Genomic DNA, 23,160 nt, shown 5'->3' with positions numbered 1-23,160 from the left:
TCCCTGGAAACATTCCAAACCCACCTGGGCACATTCCTGTGTCACCTGCTCCAGGTGACCCTGCCCTGGCAGGGGGGTTGGACAGGATGATCTCCAGAGATCCCCTCCGACCCCAACTAATCTATGATTCTGTGGAAGAAAACTGTGAAAAGGCCTCAAAAAGCTCGTGTGAAATCCCTTACCTCTTTAGAAGGGCCACCCTAGTTGTTTTCCCACAGATCTGACTGTGCAGGGGTCTCAGAGCCTCTGGACCCTGGAAGCTTGCAGAGATGGACAGGGAAGAAGAGATCCTTATGGGATCAGCTGTGTGCACAGCCAGCGACCTGTCACCCTGCTTGCACAAAGGACTTCACTTCCTTATGAATGCTCTCAGCATACACAGAACTCAACACCAAAACCAGCCATAGAAACCAGTGACAATTGAAAAAATATTTTATTGACCTATTTTTGTGCACCATTTGGTACAAAGATGGAGTTAAACCCCCAAATTCTTCAGCAGGCACTGAGAATTTCCTGAGCTAAAGAGCAGACGATAGTGCTGAAGATATTTAGTTGTTCATACATTCTCCAGTTCACCTTGGGGACAAGAAGAGGGTCAAGGCAGCAGCTTGAGGTCAGGGTGTTTTGGTCAAAGGTCTGTGGTTGCTCCCACTCGACAACAGGAGAACACACAATTGCAATTCTGTGCTGTAGCCTCCTGCTCAGGGCAACCATCTGGACACAGAGCAGCTTGTTTATACTGACTCCTCCCTTGTGACAAATCCAAACACACTCCATGTCTCCTGTGCCGTATTCAAGGTCTCTGGCAGACCTGTATTTTTCATCTTCTAACAATAGCATCCAAAATGTAGCACTTCATACAGCCCTGCAGGATCCTCCATCTCTGCTGTGCCAGGCTGCTCCTACATCACTAATTCTTAGTCAGGAGACTGAGCTCAAACCATTTCTATTGGATTTCTCCATCAATGGCTCAGTTTGCCCGTACTGAGACTGGTTGTGCTGCGTACACACCCACACAGGAGAGAGAAATTCTCATGCTGAGACAAATCCAGGGTCACGTCTGTTGAACTCTGCGGAATTTCTCCAGGTTTATCTCAGTAATGGAGATCAGCTTCTCACAGAGGTGACATAACCCTCGCTCGGCTCCCACGGATTGGAGGAAAGGGAGGAAACAAAGCTGTCAGCACAGGCCAAGCAGCCCAAGAGAAATTTGTTACAAAACCAACCATTTCACTGAAAATGTTACTCTCTTCTGGGTCTGACTGGAGCATCCTGGATAATCTCTCCTACCATGGCAGGCCTGAAGTAAACTCCAGAAGACAACCACGGGTCCACAACAGTCAGAAAAACCTTCACCAAATTAAGCAAAAGTCATTTCAAATATGCAATAGAATCACAGAACTGTTTGGGCTGGAAGGGACCCTAAAGACCATTATGTTCCACCCCCTGCCACAGGCAGGGACATCTTCCCTAGACCAGGTTGCTCCAAGCCTCATCCAACCTGTCCTTGAACAATTCCAGGGCTGTGCTGTGGGCAGTACAGGCTGTAAATATGCTCTTCCTGGCTTGCCTGAGATCTGTGCAGATGAATGCACTTACTTTTTATTTAACAGACCAGGTGAGTTTATCATTCAGGCTGACAGGCAGTTATTCCTTCTGATGCTGTGCAATCATAAGCAGCAAAGTGGGGCAGGTCCTTTGCCAGCAGTTCCCAGCCTCTTTCCACTCAGCAGTTTCTCCAAAAGCATTTCCTGTTTCCCAGAGCACTGCTGCAGTTAATGTGGGACAATACACAGGCAGATGAGTCAGCTGGTCACTCCCCAATGTCATGGTGAGGTACCTGCCTTCTTCCCCTTCCTGAAGGGTAGTACATTTTCTGCCCCAACCCTGCTGCCAGTTTTTGTGAACATGACTCTCATGTTAAACTTGAAAGCTGCCCAGTAGATTCAGAAATTGTTAGAGAAGACAGAGACAGAAAAGTTGTGTGAATACAGAATAAGTTAAAAAAAAAAAAAAAGCTTTACTGTGTTTTTCAATCAAGTCTGTGTACATAATACCATTTATTTTTCCTAAGAGATATTTCATCACTTTTTCTGTTTACCTCCCATTAAGTGTGGGTTCTCACCCAACAGCTGCAGTGACATTTTCTCCATAACAATATCTTAAAAACTCAACCTCTACACCAAATAATAAAACTTAGCATGTTAATTAACAGTCCTCAGGAACCTGAGAGAACCATTTCAAGATGTCTCTAACCTCAGTGGGATTTCAGTCTCAGGTCTGTGCAAAGCTTTTTATTTGTACCACTCTCAGCTGAACAGCAAAACTGCATGGATGGAAGGGAAGTAATGCAATAAGCAGCAGTAATTGGATTAATAACCCATTAGCACAAATTTAAAATCTCAGTGGTTATTCCTAGGAGTAAAGGAATTCTTCCTATTAGCACATGAACACTGGCACCAAGAAACAAGAAAATCTTTTTGCAGATGAGTGATCTTATTCCCACAGACAACACTCACCAGCAAGGGAACTAGTTACCAGCCCCACTTCTGAGCACAACTGCACCATGTATTGACCCTGGAGGAGGCAGCACAGGAGGTGCTGCAGCTGCTTTACAAACAGTGTCAGACACTGGGGAACAAAGAAATCAGGTTGGTCTGAGCTGTTTTAATGCCTGCCTGGGCCTTTTAGGTCCCCACAGAAAAATGAACACTTACTAGGTTTTCTCCACCCTGCTTTCAACTATTTTTTTTCCTTAAACCAGAGAAGCCATAATTTCTTCCCTTTCACCCTTCCTGCTTAGAAATTGCCCAGCAAAATCCCACAGACTATTTCAAGAATTTAAGGGGCCACTGCTGTTGCTGGCTTGTTGTTACCTGCTGATTTGCAGAGCTGTGCTGGATGGGAACTGTCAGCAATGACCTTGCTGAAGCCTTGTTGCAGAATTTAGGTCTTGGCACAGCACTGGCTAATGTGGAAAGATCAGTAATTACCCCTCGTGGTCACTAGGGAAAATACTGAGACCTTTGGTTCCCTGCCATCAGGGAAGATCCACAACCAAACCTCACCAGCTGGTGTTCTTGGGTTTAAAAACAAAAGTGCCAGGTATTCAAGAGGAAGGGAACTGTATGAGTCACATGCCTCCCTCATTTAACTCATCATTCATGCCAAAATATCAGGAATCCTGCAGCAAGCAGGAGGAATAAGAAAGCTCAGAGCTGAAGCAGTCCAGATCTTGAGCTGTTTTTTAGCAGAAATCCCTGAATCTCCTCCTGTGGTAATAAGATAAACAGCTGCTAAACTACAGCATTGGGTAAGGGGGGGAATAAGTACTTTTCTAAGTGAAAGATGCAGACTGCCAAAGCTTTTTTAGCCTTTTTGAACCAGTCTTGTCCATGGTGGTGTGTGTTATATGGCTACAGCAGCCTCATGGAGACCTGAAAGTGCCACCATCAAGCCTTGGTTTTCAAATTTCCCCAGTCATCTTGAGGATGTCATTGTTGCAACACCTAATAGGAAATCCTCTTAAAACTCAAAAATAATGATTCCCAGGTCTTGTGGGAGCATTCCAGTGATACCCCAACAAGTTCAGTACTGTTTTCAGAGGCAGCACGGGCACTTGTGCAGCAGCAGAAGGGATTAGCCATGTCCTTGCTTGTCCTTAGCCCCATTGTGCTTTAGGATTTGGGCAGCAGTGCTGTGGCAGCCGCCCAGGCCCCGCTGTTTGGCCGGGCAGCGAGGCGGAGCTGCTGGCCAAGGCAAGTGCCACAAACGCGATCCAAAGGTGCCATCTAGTGCCTGCTCGGGACCACAGGGAAAGCAGCCCAGCTGCAGGGGCAGCAGCGAAGGGAATTTCTAGCTCCCAGGAAAACGCCAAGGAAAGAATTTTCCCATTTGCCTGAGGCAAGAGTGCGAATTTGGAACGTGCAATTGGATTGAGAGACAATTGGGACAGATGTTTTATTATTTTTTTTAAGAATTACAGTGCTGTGGTGCAAGGATATATTAGTAATACAAATAGATAGAATACATATATAATAAACCAGCTCTAATATAGCAGCTGCAGCTGAGAGGATTCTCCAGGGAAAGCATCACAATCTTCACAGAGAATGTGACAGACTGCCTGCCAACACTTCTGTGTTCTGTGTGTCCACCTCTAGCCACCAGCCTGAAGATCTTCACCAGTGTCATACTGGGCTCCCAGTCACCTCTGCTTGACTCACCTCTCCACGGGATCCTGCAGGGAGGCAGTGCTTGGAAAACCACTTGAACACCAGGAAATACAGAGGAACCCTGTAAGGGCTGAAGAGGAAGGTCAAGTCCTGCTGGGATGAAGGGCAATAATTAGGAGATAAGACAGTGTAACCATTCCAAGTGTCCTAGTACAAGGAAACTTGAGTCAACCACAGCTCCCAAGCTAGACTAAAAATAAGGCAATGCACACACTGCTGAAGGACTGGTTTGTTTCAAAAAATTTATTGAAATGTAAAATACTTAATACAAAACCATATTGGTGCCTCCTCAGAAGAGGAGCTCACAACTCAGGCATAAAAAAAAAAGACCAGCAGGATACACACAAACCAGGGCACTGCTTGTCCAGAGCTCCTGGCTCATATGGACAGAGACAGCCACATCCCATCTCATACCCCTGAGACATTCGAGTCATGAACAGCCAGACCCAAACTGTGGTTAGCAAGGCTGTGGATACTCCTGTTTTCTAAACACATGTGCCTAGGTTTACATTCTTAAAAATGAGGGCTCTCAGTCAGAGGACAGACTGGCAGATTTGTATCACAAGTAAATTAAAATCCAAATAATCTTCTGAGGAGAGAGCAACATCACAAAACAAATCCCTTCCTCTCTGTCATTCTGCACAAAGTTCTGGGGCACTAGACACAGCAACAGGTGTTAGGAGACATATTCCAGTTGCACCTGATCTTTATAAAGAGCAGATATCAATTTTTCAGACTGTTGCACTAAAAGGCTATTGTACTTAAGTACTACTTTGTACTAAAAGGACACAGGAGATATCCTAGGAGTGAGGAATTTTGGTAGTTTCTGAAGTGTGGAATGAATGTTGGGAACTAGAACACTGAAAAAAACCATATAATACTGAGAATCAAAGCTGCCATGCTGGGATTTCAAATGACTGCTTCTGGCCATGTGCCCTATCCTATCCCTCTGAATCCAGCAACCTCTGTCGAGCTTCCAGAACGATCTCCTCTGTCACCTCTGGTTTGAGAATGTCCTTGATCTGCAGTGGAAAGAAGAGCAACATGAGCACCAGGAATCAACAACTACTTCTGCACCCTGTGGGGAGACAAAGGTCCCTGACACATGGCAGCAACCAGAAAAGGAGTTTAAAGGGTTGTGGTGAAAAAAGACCTGTGGCAGAGGGTCCAAGGCATAACCAACTTTGCCAGTTTGGAATTCTTACAGAGACCAGAGGAAATCAAAGGAGAGGCTACTAACCCTCCTCATCTCCCCTGAAGGACACACACTTGTACTTGGGAAGGGCAGAGATGACTTAAGCACAGTTATACTTTAAAAGAACACTTCATTGGGAATGAAAGCAGAATTCAAATCTCATTTACTTATGGGAAGAGAATTGCCTGTGATAGTGCTGGCAGAAATCACAGTGAAAAGCTGTACAGCAAGAGGTCAAATGGAGGCAGTCTTCCAGAGTGCAGGATGTGGATACAGACATGAGCCTGCTCTCTGTACAATACATGACATTTGCTTTTTCATTGCTTCATAAAATGCACTGTACCCTCACACAATGCCAAATTTAATACTGTCTTCACAGGAATTAAAGGGTCCATAATGCCAGCGATGGATACACAGCATCTATCAAAAAAGGGACTGATCTCTTTAGGAATAGTTAGACTTTGTCAGAAGCAGAACCTTTCAAACTATCCCTGGAATTGTGCAAGGCAACTTCTGTTGTGCAGAAGAGGAGAGTTCATACTGTCACTTACTACAGGATGCTTTGGTAAACTGAAAGGAAACTCTGACTTCAGCAGCAACTGATGCAGCCTTTCTGTTCCCTCCCCTCAGTGTGGAATAAACACTACTGGTTCCTGTACCTGATGAGGAAGGGATGCTTCATAGCAATACAGGATGCTGGTGTCAAAGAGCATAATCTTGTGAGCAACCAGAGCCATGATGCAGTTTCGGAGCCGTGAGATCACCTCCCGCTCAGACAAGGGAACTGGCTGGGGAAGGACAGAGGAAAAGGGATGAGTGCACAGGGAAATAAATAATGCAAGGAAAAAAGCCTTGCTGTGAACCTAATACGGGATCCTGAAAGTCTCAGGTTACTCACGTGCCTCTGACTATGTCAGACTAAAAACCATCACTGGCAGAAGAAGGATCTCGCTCCCTGGACTCACCTCCAAGTTGGCAGTGTAGCCTCCAGCCTCGTCATCCTTCTGCTCTGGAGTTGGGTAGATCCAGATGAAGCCATTGTTGCCGAGGATCACGGATGCACCACAGGGCAGGTCATGGAAATGAGTCTTCTGGCGTTTCACAAGGGAGGGAGAGACCTGAACCAGCACACCCTGGGCAAGCTGGAGGGCAGACCACAAGTCTCAGCATGAGAGACATCATGAGCCACCACACACAGCACCAAGTCACTGACACACACTCACTCCATTCCTGGCCTAGGAACAACTCTGTTTTAACACCTTTTCCTGTGAAACAGTGACTATAAAACCTGCCTGCCTCTGGGAGCGCTGGGAGGATTAGCTAATGCCTGTGCAGCCCTTTGAAGATGAAGAATACTTTAAGTGCTTAGCACAAATGTTAATAATATCTTGATCGTAACTACACATCAACCATCCCTGCAGAAAAATGAGGAGTCAGAGGCCCAATTTAGCAGAACACTTTCCCTCATAATCCAATCACTGTCCTTCACCCTTTGTGCAATAAGCACACTTCCCTTTCATCTTTTAAGTGCTAATACCCTTGGTCTGGTAATCCCAAACTGCAGCCTACGCTCCAACGGCCCCTTGGCTTATTTCAATGCACAAAACCAGAGATAAATGCCAACTGTGTAAAGCCTAAAATAGAGCCCTGGGGAGAAGAACGAGTTACAGGGGCAACAGCCAGCAGAAGAGGAGTGAGGAGATCTCTCCCCAGGACTTAATTCCCAAGTGGCTAGTGGGGGAAACAGAACTAGCAGGCTGAAACTGCAGACAGGGAGAGCAGTGGATAAAAGGGCAACTCAAGGACACCTCCTTTGCTTTGGGGAAACTCTGCTTGGTGGTCCCATGGAAGAGCTAAGAGTCTTCCTGTCCTGTAGGAATGAGTAATAACAACATCCTGCTCTACTCCATAGCTCTTTCCTTAAAAAACCCTCCAAAAGGCCTTCTACAAATCAGCTGGTGCAGAACTATCCCAGGGTCAAGGGCTTTGGAATAACTCACCTTCCCATACTTCAGGCTCCGGGTGTGCAGCGATACAGCCCCATCAGAAAAGATGGACTGGACCTCTGCCTGTTGGTGCCACTTAAGGAAACAGGGTCCCTAAGGCTGCCCAGTGCCACCCCAGCACAGCTCTCACTCCCAGCCAGGCCAGCCAAGCTCTCCCTTCTGTCAGTGAGAGCAGCAGAAGGATACACTGATGAGATCCCCTTCCTGCAGGTAGTCCCTCATTGCAAGCTCGTCTTCTGCTGATTTCCTTCTCTGAAACATCACCAGAAAAGTTACGTGTAGCCCAGAACGAGAAAACATCCATCAGTAGCTCTTTGTGGAGGACCTTAGGATGCCATGCAAAACACAACCAGCTACACTCACCAGCTCCCCACCAGGTAAATTTATAGACGACAGCAACAGGACTGAATCCAGCCTGGAATTTGTTTCCACTTTCCATCGCTTCTGCTGAACCTAAGGGGAAAAAAAACCCACCCAAACTTATGGCTACACACTCAAAAACTGAATAGGAGCCGCAGCTCACCAAGCTGCAGGAGGGGACAGCTCTGCTGGCTTCTTCCAGCCCCATCCCAGTTAAAATCCACACGCTCCAGTACCCTGCGCGGGGACACTGATGTGTTTTAGGATCCCGGGAAGCGCTTAGAGCGGGACTGAGCCACGACCACCCTCCTCCTGCCGCTCGGCACCGCGGCTCACACGGGGCCTTACCTCGGTAATCCTGCCCACCACGATGTCGCCGATCTCGCCGTTGTACCTGCACGGAGAGCGGCGGTCACACACCTCACCCCACCGAGCCCGGCCGGGCCCGCCGCCGGCCGCGCCCGCGCTCACCTGGCCTTCAGCGCCCTCACGCACACCAGCTTGTTCACCCTCTCCACCACGCCGGCCACCGAGGCGATCAGCTTGTCGTCCTCCACATAAGTACCGTGGCCCCTGCGGAGAGACAGCGGCTACCTAAGGACAGCCCGAAGCCGCGCCACCCCGCCGCCTCCCCTCCGCCGCTGCCCGCACCTCATGTATCCCGTGTCCGTGGTGATCGTGTCCCCCGGTGCCACCAGGTGCTTCTCGCCGCCCCGGAGCGCGCTGGAATCCAGAGGAGCCCGGGCAGCCGGCAGCCTCATGGTGACCGCCGCCATCTTGGCCCCGCCGCACGCGCCTTCCGCCCGCCATGTTGGCTGCTGGCGAGAGCGCGCCTGAGGGCGCGGGCGCCGCCATCTTGAGTGAGGGCGGCAGGGGCGGTGACTGGGCAGCCATGTTTGCTCCTGGCAGCGAAGGGACTCTGGGGCTTCGCTCCGGCGGAGCCCAAGGGGGACCGCGGCCATTTTTAGTGCGGGCAGCCCTCAGCAGCGACCCGCTCCCACAGAAGCCGCCCGGCAAACCGGGGGGAAACCTGGGAGCCGTCCCCCGTGGCTCACCGGACCCCACAGCCCGGGCCGGGCTGCGGTGCTGCGGGTCGAGGCGGGGAGCAGCACCCCCAGTTCGGGCGCCCCTCACACAAGGTGTCTCTCCCTGAGGGCAGTCCCTCATGCCCTCCCCAGCTGGCCGGTGCTCACGCTCGGCTCAAACATCCCCGCGGGACTCGGGGCTGAGCCTTTCCCTCAGCCGAGCTCTGCCAGCACGAACTGATACGTCCGTGGAAAAGTTTTATCTATTCAAGCACCGGTTCGGCTCTCAGGGCTGCCGAGGGAATGCCACGGGAAAAGCAGCCCGCGATGACCGTCAGCAAATATGTCCCTTCCTTCCAGCAGGGCCTGTGTCCCATCACAACCAAAATATGGGCACTAAATCATGGAATGGATCAAAGGATGTCAGTAGCTGCGGCTTCAAAAGGGATTGAACAAGTTCACAGGAATAGGGACTGGCAGGGTGGAATCAGTAGATACCACCCACTCCAGAGTGAGCCAGCCTTTACCCCAGCTTCCAGACCTGAAAAAGGGCTTCTTTAGCCAAAAACTGGGCTTTTTCCCCCTCCCAGATGCACTTTGTGGTCCAACAGATGACACCACATCTCCTCACTCACAAATTGTTGTGGTAGTTAAGACCTTCACTCATCCCAATACCCACATCCTTCCCCTGGCACATAAAATAAAGCTCTCCATGCAATCCCTCTTCTAAATGATAAATGTTCCAAGTAATTTTTATTTAGAATACAAGAGAGGTACAAATGTATTTACACTGTGTACATATACAATCAAATAATATATAATATCAAAGTCTTGTAAATAATGTTTACATAAATATTTACAAAGTTAAAGTGACAGTTGTTGGGGTTTTTTTTCCTTTTGTTTTTGTTTATTTTCTTCTGGAAGTGAAACACGGTTTGTGAGAACTTTATACATCTTAGACTTATAATTAATATTAGAATACCTTTTTTTTTTTTTTTTTTTTTTTTTTTTTAATATTTATGGTACACAGTTCTCCTCCGCAGTGTAGGGACTCCAGAGGGCGCTTAGAGTTGTCCTTGGGGACAGAGCTGGCCCGGGGACAGGTTTTCTCTGTCCCCAGAGGGCAGTAGCGGTTCCAACCAAAATGTTCCTTCACAGCTGGGAAAGGGATGGGGAGAAGTGCTGCCAGGGCTGGAACAGGCACAGCCCGGCAGAGCTCATCGTCCCCGCAAAACCTGCCCGTGGATGGGCATTCCCAGCTGGCACGGTGTCCCCTGTGCCCACAGCATGGCTTGGAGCGGTGACAGACCCCAGTGCAAGGCTCTGGCTGGAGCAGGGCGGGCAGAGGGGGCTTAGGTGCAGGAAAATGCAAATGTTCACTAACTCGGGGCTCCCGAGCACGGAAAGGTGTCCCTTGGAAGGAGCCACTGGGGCCAAAGCCACTCCTGGGGCAAACAGGTGTGACTGGGGTGGCCGCATCAGGGCTGTGCCAACCTTTCAGTGGGGCACGTCTCTGCTAGAGCAGAGGAGGACAGATAAGAGGAATTTCTCTTTCTACCAAATAATCTGTAGAACCCAGGCATGACTCCTCCAGGTCTGGCTTTTCTGCTCTCCCAGTCCTCCCCAGTGCGCTGGCAAACCCACACAGAACATCCCACTGCATCCCTTCTCCCCTGCCAACCCCTGTGCCACATCTCCCTGGGAGTGATCCCGCAGAACACAGCTGCAGAGCTGGGGGCTCCCCTCCTGCCTACCCCCAGCCCATAAACAACCCAACACTCTCCGAGACACAAAGCAGCTCAGCCAAGGGCCTTCCCCCCAGTTCATTGCATGTCTCAGCACCAGTCTTTGCTGTCCCAAATCCCGCTGCCGCACCGGGGCTTCACAGCACCATGGTGGGGATGTGGTGGGCCAGGGAGGCAGGGTGGGGCACGGGCAGGGCGGGCGAGTGAGCCTGCAGGGAGGCGTTGGGGGGCCGGTGGCGGGCGCTTTTCTGGTGCGCCCGCAGCCCTGCGAGCTGCGAGTAGGCACTTTGGCACACCTGGCACTTGTAGGGCCGCTCGCCCGTGTGCAGGCGGACGTGGTTGCGGAGGGTGGAGGACTGGCTGAAGCGGCGGTTGCAGAAGCGGCACACGAAGGGCTTGTCCAGCGTGTGGATGCGCATGTGGGAGCGCAGGTTGCTGCGGGAGTTGAAGCCGCGGTGGCAGATGACGCAGCGCATGCGCCCCGTCGTGCTGGCCCCCGTCTCCACCGCGTGGAAATCCTCTGGGGACGACAGGAGACAGTCAGGCGCTGCCCTCCAGCACAGCAGCTCATCCCACCCCAATTCCCTGGGGTGCTGGGTGCCCTGGAAAGCCCCCCCACTTGCTGCTGAGTCACCTGTCCTGGGCAGACTGGCATCCAGGCTGGCTCTTAGGATTTTGGGATGCAGCCAGTGCTGGGAATGGGCTCAGTCAGATTTAGGTAAGGGGGTCATTCAAGCTGAGCTGAATGAATCCCTTATAATGGACACAAAACAAATTTTCCCCTCCCTGGGCTGCAGCAGAGCTGGAGGAGGCGGGTGCAGGAACTCTCAGGAAACCCAGCCATGCTGTCAGCTCCTGCCCCAGTCCCAGCTTCTCCCCTCGCTCTGCTGGGCTCAGACACGGCTCTCTGAGAGTGGGGATCAGAGACAGGGAGCACAGAAGTGGCTCCAAACATAGCCTGAGCTCTGCTGTGCCACACAGAAACATCTCTGGGAGCCACTGAGACAAGCGGAGAGCGAAAGGCCAAGGAGAGAAAACCCTTCTGTGTTGGTGATTAAGATCCCTTAAATGCAGAGGGGGGATGTAAAGGCTGCATCTGCTTGGTGTTTCATGGATTGTTGGGGCTGCCTTGCACTCACACCCTGCGCTGCTCCTCCCTGCCTGGCAGGGTCAGGCAGCGACTGCCAACACCCCACCAGCAGCAGCCGTGGGCAAACTGGCCCGGAGGCATCGCCCTGAGTTACTGAGGACCTGCTCAAGCTGTGTGGATCGTTTCATAGTCCCTGTGCCTGTCCACAGGGAACTGGGATATCTGACATACCCCTGGGGTGTCCCTGCTTGTGCCCACCCAACGGCCTCAGAGCTGGGCGCAGGGTGAGCAGGCAGGGATGCTGCACCCTTGGCTCTTTCTGATGTTACCTACCATGTTTGTTCTTCTTCTGCTCCTCTTCCAGCCCTGGCACACCTGGGATGCCCAGGAAGGTGTTGTGGGAGTTCCCATACCAGACCAGCAGCTCTTGGTCTGGAGGAATCATCTAGAAAGAGAGATAAAGAAAGGGTTGTTGGGAGGGGTGATGAACATCCATCCCTGCACTGATCCATTCAGACCTACCCTGGCTGTGCCCCATTTCTGTGAGACCCTGCTGCCACCTGGGACCTGCCAGCAGTCCCCAACACCCACAGGCAGGCACGGAACAGCCCAGGATGCAGCACTGGAGGTGATGGCGCAGCTCAGCGCCAGCACAAGCCCGCTCCAGGCTCTCCCCCAAGCTGGGATACAAACATGTTTGTGGGCAAATATGCAGCTACAGAGCACAGGGACAGATCTGGAGTCTCCGGAGTGCAGGACCCAGAGGTCCCAGCAGCTCAGGGAGACCAGGACAGGGTGGAACACAGAGACATGGAGAAATAAACCATTTGTGGAGCCACAACCAGCACGAGTGACAGAGACTAAAGCAGGGAGCTGGGACACGGAGCCCCACCTGAGCCCCAGCTCAGGTGCCATCAGCACCCTCCAGCTGCAGGGCACAGGCAGCATCCCCCACCCAGCCCTGCCGGGGCTGATTTTAGAAGGTGGAAATGCAGATCTCTCAGCAAAGGGCTCATGAGCCCGCGGAGCAGAGGAGAGCTCGGGGCTGCTGTCAGAGACCATGGCTCAGGTGTGAAACGCTGCTTGTATCCCCCACCAAAGCTGCCCTGCCTGCAACAACCCAAGGACAGCCACGGGAGTAGGGCAGGGGTTTTGCCTCATCCACGCTCCCGTTTCCATGCAGTGATGGCACTTCTCCTGTCCCTGCTGTTCCTGTCGTGTTCCCGCATGGCCGGGGCGAGCGGCCAGGAAACGCCGCTCACGGCTCCCCTCGTGCAGCTGCGAAGATGGATCCCCTCAGACCAGTTCAAACAACACTAATAACAACATCACTTCATAGAAAAATACATATTTTCCCTAGCAGTCCCTGCTGTTAAGAACCTAATTTAGAAATAGGAACGTTCTGCGTATTGGAGGATCGTTTTCTGTACACTGAGCATGTTAGATTCAAGTAATACAGCATCCACATGAAACACAGATGCTAAGTTCAATCACCTCAACACTAAAAATATGTTGAATTTAAAGCAGCTGAAATCAATAGGAATTTGACTTCATATCTTTGTCCCTCTGCATAAAGACCACACTGGGCTGCAGAGTAGGAATTTGGGAGGCAGAGGAAGCCGATATCCTTTTGCATCCCAAATCAATGACAGTTTCTTGGCGTTATTTACTCTTAACAGAAAATTAGACATTTTTAATACAAGCAAATAAATATTGCTGAAAGGAAAAACCAATCTGCATGGGTGCATACATGGGTGTGTGTTTTTTTTCTGCTGAAGCTGCTGCAGCCACACCAGCAGCAGATGAGCATCCACGTGCATACACCCCAAAGCACATTCAAATTGTCCCCCAGAAATCTTGTGGCCTTCAGATCATAGGCCAAAACTTTCTGCCTTCATTTCATTTTCCAGCAACAGCAACTTTGTGTTGCTGAGAAAGAGGATGGGAAAGACAAATCAGCAAATACGGGCAGGAATGGGCAAAATGCATTAAAATATGTAAGGTAAATAGGGAAAAAAAGGCACCAAATCAATGTGGTTTTTTGGCATGTTGGTGAGAAAGGCATCCAAAGAGATGGATCCCTGGTTGGGAAACCACCAAGGCTGGTAGGAGCTGGAAGGTGACAATGGCTATGCATGGACACCTCTGGTGCTGACAGGGCAGCGTTTAAGTTCAGGCCAGCATGTGTGTGTCCTGCTGAGCTTGGGGAGCAGTGTGACAGCAGGACCCTTCATGCCCACCTCCTCCCACACATCACTTGGGGTTCTGCACTCTCATTGTCTTAAATTCACTGCTTGTGCCAAGGGAATTAAAATCATCCTGCTCCACTGCTCACTGCTTCAGCCCTAGGAGCAAGCCCGCAGCTGGATCATGGCTATACCCAAATATTCACTCACCCACCCTCTCTTCTGTGCCTGCACAAGGTGTAAAAACCACAGCTGTGTTCCTAATTACACCACGGCTACTGGAATTATTTTACTTATTTGCATAATTTAAGAACGGTAGTAAAAAGTACTTAAGATGCTGTCACAACGGGCACAGCTGCCCACAGGAGTATCAGGTCTTAAAACTAGAAACACCTGAAACCTGTTGTCCAGCATGAGAACAGCAAGGAAGCGCTTGGAGCTCTTGGGAAAGGTGGCAGAGCCCAAAGGGTACTCTCCAGGGGAGAAGAGAATATCTGATTCTCTTCCTACCCACCCATTCTCCTTTGCCACCCCGTGGCAGCAATCCCTAACCCAGCCCTGCTGTGGTCCTGTGCCATGGAGCATTTGGGTTTGTGCTCCTCTGTGAGGCTCCTGTGCAGGAGCCTGGGCAGATCCGGAGCGCTGCCCGTGCCCACGGAGCCAGCAGACACTCGTGGTCATTCCCAGCTGAGACCCTCTCCCAGCTGGAAACACTCCTCAGGTGACACTGAACCCTATACTGGGGCAGCACAATCCCACAGTGCTGGTCTGGGATGGACAGGGATGGACAAGTCCCCTCTTGTGACTCTTTAAGCCAAAGCTGCTGCTCAGGGCCATCTCCCTGAGCCACCACCTTTCTCCACCTGCAACAGCGTTGGGTTATGGGGACACTGCCCATAAGCAGGGCTGGTCCCCACCACCACCCTGCTTTGGCACTGTGTGATTTGTCACCAATAATGCCGGGGAGCCAGACACCCACCTCCATCCCAGAGGCTCCTGCAGGGAGCTGTGGGCACCTTCAGCCGTCACCCCTCTGCACAGCAGTCTGTGCCACCCCGGGACCCTGCCCCTGCTCCTGTGCACACCAGCACAGACCAGCACTTCATGCAGGAGCACAGGGATGAGGGGGCAGCAAGAGCCCCTTCCCCACAGTGTACAGCCCAGGGCAGAACTGCACCAGCACTACTCCCTGCCCTCTCCATGGCTCCCTGCTCCCTGCACAGCCAGTGATGCCCAGGCAAAGCAGTGTGGAGTCAGGCACAGCCTGTGCTCAGCACCTGGGTTTCACAGAATCTCCCAAACTTTATCCTGCTGTAAAGAAGCAGGTTCTACACAAAATCCCACTTTTTCAATAGAGCATCCAAGCCATGTCCTTGCCCAAAGCCCCATATGGGCCAGAATTGCAGCCCTTTTCATGCTTTACACCCCAAACAAGGATCTACTCTTGCCCTGTTCAACACACATCACTTCATGAGTCCACAGAAAGAGGGCAGAGGGGAGAAGAACCTTTACTACCCCCTGAAGCCCATGCAATGGCCCTTCCCTGTGGTTTCTACCTCAGCTGCTGGATTTGAGTGCCAAGGATGGAAAAACTGCCGTGTCCTTCCACAGACACCCCACCAACAACCCAAAAAACAAGGGAGGGAGAGTCTTCAGCCCCCCTTACCTCAATGGCCTTGTAGAAGATGCTGTTCCCGATCTGGACCACCTCGAGGTTCTGCTCCTGCTCGTTCCGTGCACATTTGATGTAGGTCATCCAGCTGCGGTGATCCTCCTGGCTGGCGTCGATGAAGTACCGCACTGTGCCGTCCTCGTTGAACACCTGAGGGCAGAGAGCACTTGGTAGCAATGCTGCCCTCGCAGTGGGCTGAGCCCCTCCACCTTCTGCCTCTGGGATAAAGCCCTGGACAGGGACAAACTCAAAACCTCGGGGCTGAGATCCTGACAGCAGCCGGGAGATGCTGAGCCCTTCCTGCTCGTGGTGCTGGACTGCAGCAGGGATGAGAAATATGCCCTGCTCTCACTGGCACGGCTGGTCCTGCCAGCCCCTATGTCCCTGGATAACCCAGTTCCCTTCCTCAATCTCCCTTCTCATCAGAGCCCCCTGGCAGCTCAGCCCTCGAGGAAGGGGCTGTTCAGCATCCTGCAGCTGCCATGGGAGCGGGAGAATCCCTGCGTGGAGGGGAAAGGTGCATGCCAGGCCTGGAAAGATGCTTAGCAGGGTGCCAAAAAAGATGAGGCAAGTTTCTGTTAGGTAGAAAATTACAATAATAATTAACAATAATTAAGGAGTGCAGGTCTGAGTCAAGCAAATTAAAAAATAGGAAAACTCTCCCTACTGGCTGTGCATTTTTGCAAAATGTTCTGGCATCTCAGATTCCCCCAAACTCCACAGTTTCATTCGGGATTAATCTCGCCAGGGCTGGGGCAAAGCAAGGAGCAAGGAACAGGGCAGAGCTGTTTTTGTCCACTGTGGTCAGTGCAGGCAGCAACCAGTCGGGTGTTCCAGCAGGACAGGATGGGCAGGGCAGGGTGTGATTCGCCTGCACGGACACGAGCAACAGCATTTCGGGGCTCCTCTGTGGGCTGGCTGCACCCCGAGGGCTGGGGAAACCTCATCCTTCTCCTGCAAGGGGTTCCTAAACCCACCTGGCCAGATATTTGCATGAATGGGGAAACTGAGGCGCAAGGATGGTGCCCAAGCACGGGACAGAGCCCCAGCAGCCCATCCCTGCTTCTCCCCAGACCAGCCGGGGCTCGGGGTTCGGGGCGTTCGTTACCTCCCACATGAGGTTGTTGTTCTTGCACAGGTCCACATGTTCGGGGGAGATGACCCTGCCCGTGAACGGCCCCATCTCGGTGCCAGCCTTGATCCAAGTCTTGGAGAAGATGCCGAGCCCTTCCCCGGGGATGGAGCTCTGGGCGATTATCACTTCCGACGGCAGCACCAGGCTGGAGAGCTTCTGCACCTCTGCGAGGGGGGAGACCGGCTCAGAAAGGGACAGGGGTGGGGGAGAGGGGGGAGACCGGGGCGGCGGGGACCCCGCCCAACCCCGGCCCCTGCCCAGACCCCGGGGCTGAGCCTTTTAAACGCCCAACCGGGCTCCCACAAAGCGGTACAAGGTTTCCCCCGGGGCATTGAGGAGGTACCTGGGAAAAGCATCCCGGGCTGGGCGAGGGAGCGGGGCTGGGAAAGGAGGTTAAATGGTGTCTATTTCGGCCCATCCAGCAATTTGTCATGCTGTTAAAGTGATCTGCATTCATTAAACTCAACTAGAAAGAAATTGCTAATTCTAAATTCATTAGTCCTTTAGGAATGCTGTAGCGGTACATTGTGCCTGAATGGCGCGAGGGCTTGTTTAAAAGGGCCCAGGAATTCCTCTTACAAAATGGGGAGATGAGATGGTTGACATATCGTGAATGGAAATGGAATTAGCCTTCATGGTAAATTAAGAGAGGAACAGAAATCCGAGAGGGGGAAAAGGGAGCTGGGACGCCCCGGCGATGCCGGGGCGAGAGAAAAGATATTGTCCCGGGCGGCTGAATGCGGGACGGCCCCGGCCCCCCCAGCCCGCGGTTTAAGTGGGAACTTTCTCAGGTCAAGCCCAAGTTAACCAAATGAATTTAAAGCCCTTTTTCCCCAGTCCCACGCCTGGGGAGAGCGGCGCGCCGGGACCGCATCCCGCCGCCGGACTCGGGAGCCGGCCCGGGGCCGCTGGGGGAAACCGGGGGGATCGGGGAGGCTCCGGAGGGGTCACTCACCTCCGGAGAAGGACTGAGCCAGGACTTCGGCCGTGAAGGCTGTCTTGGGGCTGCTCTTCTCCTCGAAGAGCTGCTCGCCCAGGACGTTTCTCCAGCGGCCGTAGAGGAAGCTGTGCAGGATGTCGGAGGTGATCACCTCGGCCAGCGAGAGCCCCTGCGGCTTCAGCCCAGGCTTGAGGACCAGGGCCTCGGCGGGCAGCACCGAGCCCATCATGGGGGCGAGGCGGCGGGGCCGAGCGCGACGGGGCCGGGCGCGGCGGGCGGTGGGCGGCGGGCTGGGCTCCGTTCGGCTCGGCGGCTCCCGCCCGGCTATATATGAGCTTCATTGACCCTCCTAATTGGTTATTAATGACCTCCCTGACGTTGGCGGAGAGACTGGGGCTGCCGGAGCGAGGCGAGCCGTCGGAGCCCCCCCCCTCCCATCTCCTCCTTCCCTCCCCTCCCGGGGGTGGGGTGGCTGGAGGGAGGGAGGGACACGGCGAGCGCACACACACACGCACACACATACACAAACACACAAACACACACACAGGATACACACACACACATATACACACACCGATGCACACACACGCACCGGCTCGCCCCCCGCATCTCCCGGCCCGGGCAAACCCAAACCCGGGCACCTGCCCCGGGCACGACAGAACAGCAGCGAAACGGTCAGAAATGTCCCCGCCGGTGTCCCACGGACGGGGCACACCCTCGGGCACGGTCCCGCTCCCCACCTGGCCCCGCGCTCGTTTTGGGACTGAAACGCTGCGCTTTGGGGCCATTGAACGCCACAACGAAATCTGCGGCCCCGAGCCCGACAGCTCCCGGTGCTCTGCGGCGTTTGGCCCTCGCAGCCCCGGGGGAACGGGCTGAGGCTCCCGCAGCTGGCCCCGACCGTGCTCGGCTCCCCGCTGCCCCCCGCACCCCCGGCTTTCCCGGCCGGGACCGGCAGCACCGGGAGGCTGCGGCGCTGCTCCCCCGAATACCGGGAGAGGGTCCCCAAGCACGGCCAGGGTGGGACGCGCTCCCGGGGCTGATCCCGGCTTGACCCCAAGGCAGGGCTCGCCCGGCTGCCGCCACCAGCCCGGCCGGTCCCCGATGCCACATCCCGGTGGGAATTGTGCCCAGGTGTGGACTGGGGAGCGCTCGTGGATCCCCCGGCTCCCTGCAATCGCAACCATGCCCCGCCGGGTTCCCCCAGGGCCGGACCCGCTCCCCGGCGAGGCTGCAGCGTCTCCGGGGCTCTGCCGCCGCATCGCCCCGTCCCCGCACCCGAAGGCATTGCCCGGCCAGCCCCTGCCGAGCCCAGGAGCTCCGCAGCCACCTCCGCTCCCCGGCAAGGCGGCATCACGGCGGTGCCCCCAAACCCAGCGCTCCCCTCGGGGCCCGAGCTTTGCCGGCTCAGCAAAGGGTTAATCTTCCCCGGATTTAAACCTAGTCCTGCTGTGTCGGAGCTTAGAGCCCTCTCCTTAGCCTTGTTCTTTTGATTTTCATGGGGACGAGGGGCTGTAAAGGGCTGCGGGAAGAAGGCTGGGCCCCCAAGATCCTCAGGCGCTCAAAGGCCGGTTCCCGCACCCCGGGGTCCCAGGAAGCCCCTCCGGGTCCCACCGTGCCCGGAGCACCCCGGCCTCTCCCCTGGGTGGGTGTCTTATAGGGGGAAGATGTGGAGTGTCTTCTGGCCCCGGGTGAAATGATGCTACAACCCATGTGCAATTATTTCTATTAATCCAATCAAGAAGCAACGCAGATGTCAGGAACCCACCCAAAGCTGCGCTTACTTTCGGGTCTTCGCCCGGCGAGAGGCAGCGCTGTTCTGGAAAGGGGATCTTAACAACCTGTCAAGGATTGGTTTGGGGTTTAATAAGCATAAAAAATAAGTTTATTCTGTTTTTCTGGACTTTGACTAGAGGAGCCGTCAGAATGTTTCAGCCTTCTAAACATAACGCATCAGGTGGAAAGGTTCCCAACACCGGCTCACTCCAGCCGCCGAGGCAAGCCAGTCATCGGATTGCTTTTTTTATTTATTTATTTTCATTCCCGTTTCCCCAGGAAAACCCTTCAACCTTCAAGTTATCCCGGGACAAAAAAAAAATAATGGATGTTCTTGAACCCTCCGCGGCTCCGGTGCGGGCTGCGCTGAACCCCGCTCCCGGCTGCGGGGGCTCGGCGGTGAGGGGGGGTAGTGGTAGAAAAAGGTGGGGGAAAAAATTCTTCCATTTTCTACGTGGTTTTAAATATCCCCAGCTGTTTCCCAAAGCTTCTTCCCGGTCCTAGGAAGGTGCTTTGCTGTGTGTTCCCCCCTTTTACCCCCTACTCATTTCTCTTTTTTAATATCGCAGCTATCCCTCCTTTTTAACATTTAAGAGGAAACAAGTTTAATATTCATGGCTGTTAATAGAGAAGGGCCATTATCGCCGCCCCATTGTTCTGAGCCCCGCACAATGCTGCTTGTATTTTCATGTGTATATTCCCAAAGTTCCTTCTGAGCGTTTAGTGAGCACTTTAATATTCATGGGTGTTAATAGAGAAGCCCTCAGTATATTGGCATATTGTTGGGAGGTGTACATATTGGTCTGACTCTGAATAGCCACAGTCCTCTTTTCTTTTGCTCTGTTTTGCAGGGTTGATGGGCCAGGAGTAAATGGGCATTTTTCCCCCCCGTCTCCCCCTTACAGAGAGAACATCTTTATTCCAGTCCCAGACTTTCTGGTTTCCCATTCAGGACCCTCAGAAATAATGTCAGGCAGAAGAAAAGTGGAGCAAATCAATCTTTCATGGTCTTTTTGAGACCAATTTGACATCCATGGACTCTTCTTTTCTTTCACAGCCTACAAGGGGATGGTCAGGATCTGGACAAGGTTGGGGTCTGATGAGGGGAGACATGGGATCATAATGCAGCAAAGAGAGAAAAGAAAAGCAAAACAAGAAAAGATTGCAGGGATGGGGTGATGGAGGAAAAATGAGGGTGAATGACAGTGCAAGAAAGGAGATTAGAGCCCAGCAGCTGCTTTTTGGGGGGTTGGGGGGAGGGGGGAGCTCTCTCCCCTCTTCCAGCCCTTCGCATGAATAGGATTTGAACAGAGCGGAGATTGATTTATAGTTATTGCAGTTGAACATTTATTGCTCTTAAAGAGTGGCGGGGAGAAAAGAGAGAAAAGGGGTTTGAAAAGCTCCTTTCTGTATTAAAGAGGTATCAAATGAAGACTGCTGAGATAATATACAGTGGCCAATGGGAATTTGATTTGCTTTAAAATTTAACTCTTGTGGGGCCGCCGGCGATAGAGCCGGGATGCGGGGATGGAGCCGCCGCTGCCCCGGGCCGCTGCGGCCGCGATCCTTTCCTCAAACCCCGCATTCCCTGCCCGGCTTCGCTGCAAGGTCTGCGGCCGCTCCTGTGCGGCGGGGAAGGGCTGCAGCGCAGGAGGGGGATTAGTGCTTAGTTAGTAAAATTTTATATTATTTTAATTATTTTTTTTTTTCCGTAGAGGGTAGAATACAGGAGGGATGCAGAGCTACGAAAATAACCGGCGCAGGGAAGAACGCTTTAGAAGCTGAGTTTTTCTTGCCCTAAAACCGGAGGTTTCTCCTCTCCGGCAGCAGAAACGCGATCGCAGCCGAGTCCCCTCGGGCGCAGAAAGGAGCCCATTGTTCAATGGGGAGAAATACATTTTTAGCGGTGATTGAAAGCTCCCCTCTCGTTTGAACTTTAGAAGAAAGTCCCTGGCAGGGAAGAGCATCCCCCTCCCTCTGCCCCAACATCTGTTTGGAGCAATCCAGGCTCTAGGGCAGAGCCGGGCTCTGCCCCCTCCCAAAGTCATTAAAAAGATATTAGTTGAGCTGAGAAAAGTCCAGCGCAGCCCCCGATCCGGGGTGGGGTGCGGGGGGTGGTATGTGTCATTAAAAACGATTTTGGATTTGCCAGCGCTAATACGAGGCGAAGGTCTGAGTTCAAAAGCCCCCGGCCCCGGCCGCCCCGCCGCGCCCTGCCCGCTGCCCGCCGCCGCGGTGCCCGGAGCCGGCGCGGGGCGGCCCGGCCGACCCCATCACCTGCTCCGTGCGCCCCCCGAGCGCCGGGCAAGGGCGGCGGCGGAGAGCCGGGCCGGGAGCCGGGGCCCTCAGCTGCTCCGGCCGCAGCCTCTGCGCCTCCACGGGCTGCAAATGCCCCGGGAGCCGGAGGGAAAGGGGGGCAGGAGGGATCATCGCGCCCCTGCGGGAGCCGGGGGAGCCGGGGCAGGAGGGATCATCGCACCCCTGCGGCTGCCGCAGGAGCCAGGCGCCTCCGAAGTTGCTAAATGTGTCATTTATTAAAGCATTCAGGGGGCTTTTCTTTGGCGTTTGCTTGCAAACTCACAAAGGCCGAGCTGCTGTTTGGGGGTCTTTTCTGATGGAAAAAGGGCTCGGAGACCCCCGGCACAAAAGAAATCCTGGCAGTGCTTTCAATGGCCAGGACTCAATGAGGGGGACCCTGCGCGGAGCGGGCGGGGGCGAGGGGCCGCCCGGTGCTGCCTGAAAGGCAGGCCTGAATGTAATGGGGAGATCTGCGTTTATTTGTTGGGATCACATTTAATTAGCTTAGTACAACCCTTGAAAGACAAAGGGACCTCAATCTGGATCCAATCTGAAGCTCGTTTGGAGAGCGAGGGCTCCTGGAAAAGTCAAAAGAGAGAAAGGAGAAAGAAAAGGGAGGCTGGGAGAGAAAGGGGCTGGGGGCCCAGCCAGGTGACTGGCACGCGTGAAACAAGGGGGCCTTTTGGGCACAAGGCAGGGCTCAAAAGGGAGGGAGGAAAATTGCCTCTTCCTCAGGTTTTACCTACTTAAACCCCCTGAAGGGGCTGGAGCTGAAAAGCCTCAATGGGGGCTAAGGAGGCTGCAAAGCAAACAGCAGCGCTGGAGAGGGGCTCGGGCCCTGCCGCCGCAGCAGTTGGTGACACTCGGTTATGGGAATGTGCCCAAATGTTACCTGCGCCCGGGAGCGCTCCGCCAGCGGGGCAGGGAGCGCGGCAGGACAAGGCGAGGACAAGGCGATGCCCAGGGTGAGCCCGGGCTCAGGGGGGCAGCGGATCCTCGGCGTGCTCCCTCTCCAGGGTGGGACTTCCCACCTGTGCCTTCGCCCGCCCCACGCAGCACCCCTGCATCATCACTGGGGAGCTTCAGAGCGGCCGTGGCTGGGCTGGGACACCCGGGAGGGGTCCCCATGGGTGCACCCCTTGTTTCAGAGCAGCCCCCGGCGTTCCCCATCCCATGCCAACACAGGGCACAGGGTGAGGAGGATGCGCTGCCACCTGGCCACGGGCAAAATGAGAGCGACCATGCCCAAGGTGCCACATCCATGGACGGAGCTGAATGGCCCCTTGTCTCCCTCCAAACCGCGCACTGCCAACGTGTCCCTGCTGCCCTCCGAGGGGCTGGGAGGCTCCGGGCACGGAGGGTTTGGGGCGGTGAAGCCGCGACCCTCCCGGTGAACGCTCCGGTAAACGCTGCGGCACCGGGCACGGCAGCCCCGGGAGCCGCGGGCGGATCGCGCTGCTCGGGGAAGGAGCTCTGGGCATTATTTGCCTCCATTTCACT

At 53.8% G+C, this 23,160-nt stretch overlaps 2 protein-coding genes across 2 annotated transcripts; both read right to left on the bottom strand.

Annotated features, from left to right (window-relative positions):
• Positions 1–4,457: 4,457 nt before the first annotated feature.
• EXOSC2 (exosome component 2) lies at positions 4,458–8,613 on the bottom strand. Its single transcript, XM_039720303.1, has 9 exons — positions 8,445–8,613; positions 8,265–8,366; positions 8,142–8,187; positions 7,797–7,886; positions 7,620–7,685; positions 7,428–7,496; positions 6,393–6,569; positions 6,087–6,215; positions 4,458–5,254 (listed from the first exon to the last, which is right to left on the bottom strand). Exons 1-9 carry the CDS (start codon positions 8,567–8,569, stop codon positions 5,174–5,176), a joined length of 885 nt encoding a protein of 294 aa, XP_039576237.1. The 5' UTR covers positions 8,570–8,613; the 3' UTR covers positions 4,458–5,173.
• Positions 8,614–10,179: 1,566 nt separating this feature from the next.
• PRDM12 (PR/SET domain 12) lies at positions 10,180–17,815 on the bottom strand. The gene is made up of 5 exons (XM_039720228.1): positions 17,602–17,815; positions 16,620–16,810; positions 15,506–15,661; positions 11,987–12,098; positions 10,180–11,083 (listed from the first exon to the last, which is right to left on the bottom strand). Exons 1-5 carry the CDS (start codon positions 17,813–17,815, stop codon positions 10,701–10,703), a joined length of 1,056 nt encoding a protein of 351 aa, XP_039576162.1. The 3' UTR covers positions 10,180–10,700.
• Positions 17,816–23,160: the final 5,345 nt, after the last annotated feature.

Source organism: Passer montanus, unplaced genomic scaffold (assembly GCF_014805655.1).
Source record: "Passer montanus isolate IOZ18808 unplaced genomic scaffold, ASM1480565v1 scaffold43, whole genome shotgun sequence".
Classification (NCBI taxonomy): Eukaryota; Metazoa; Chordata; class Aves; order Passeriformes; family Passeridae; genus Passer; species Passer montanus.
This window is presented reverse-complemented; position numbering and strand designations above follow the sequence as displayed.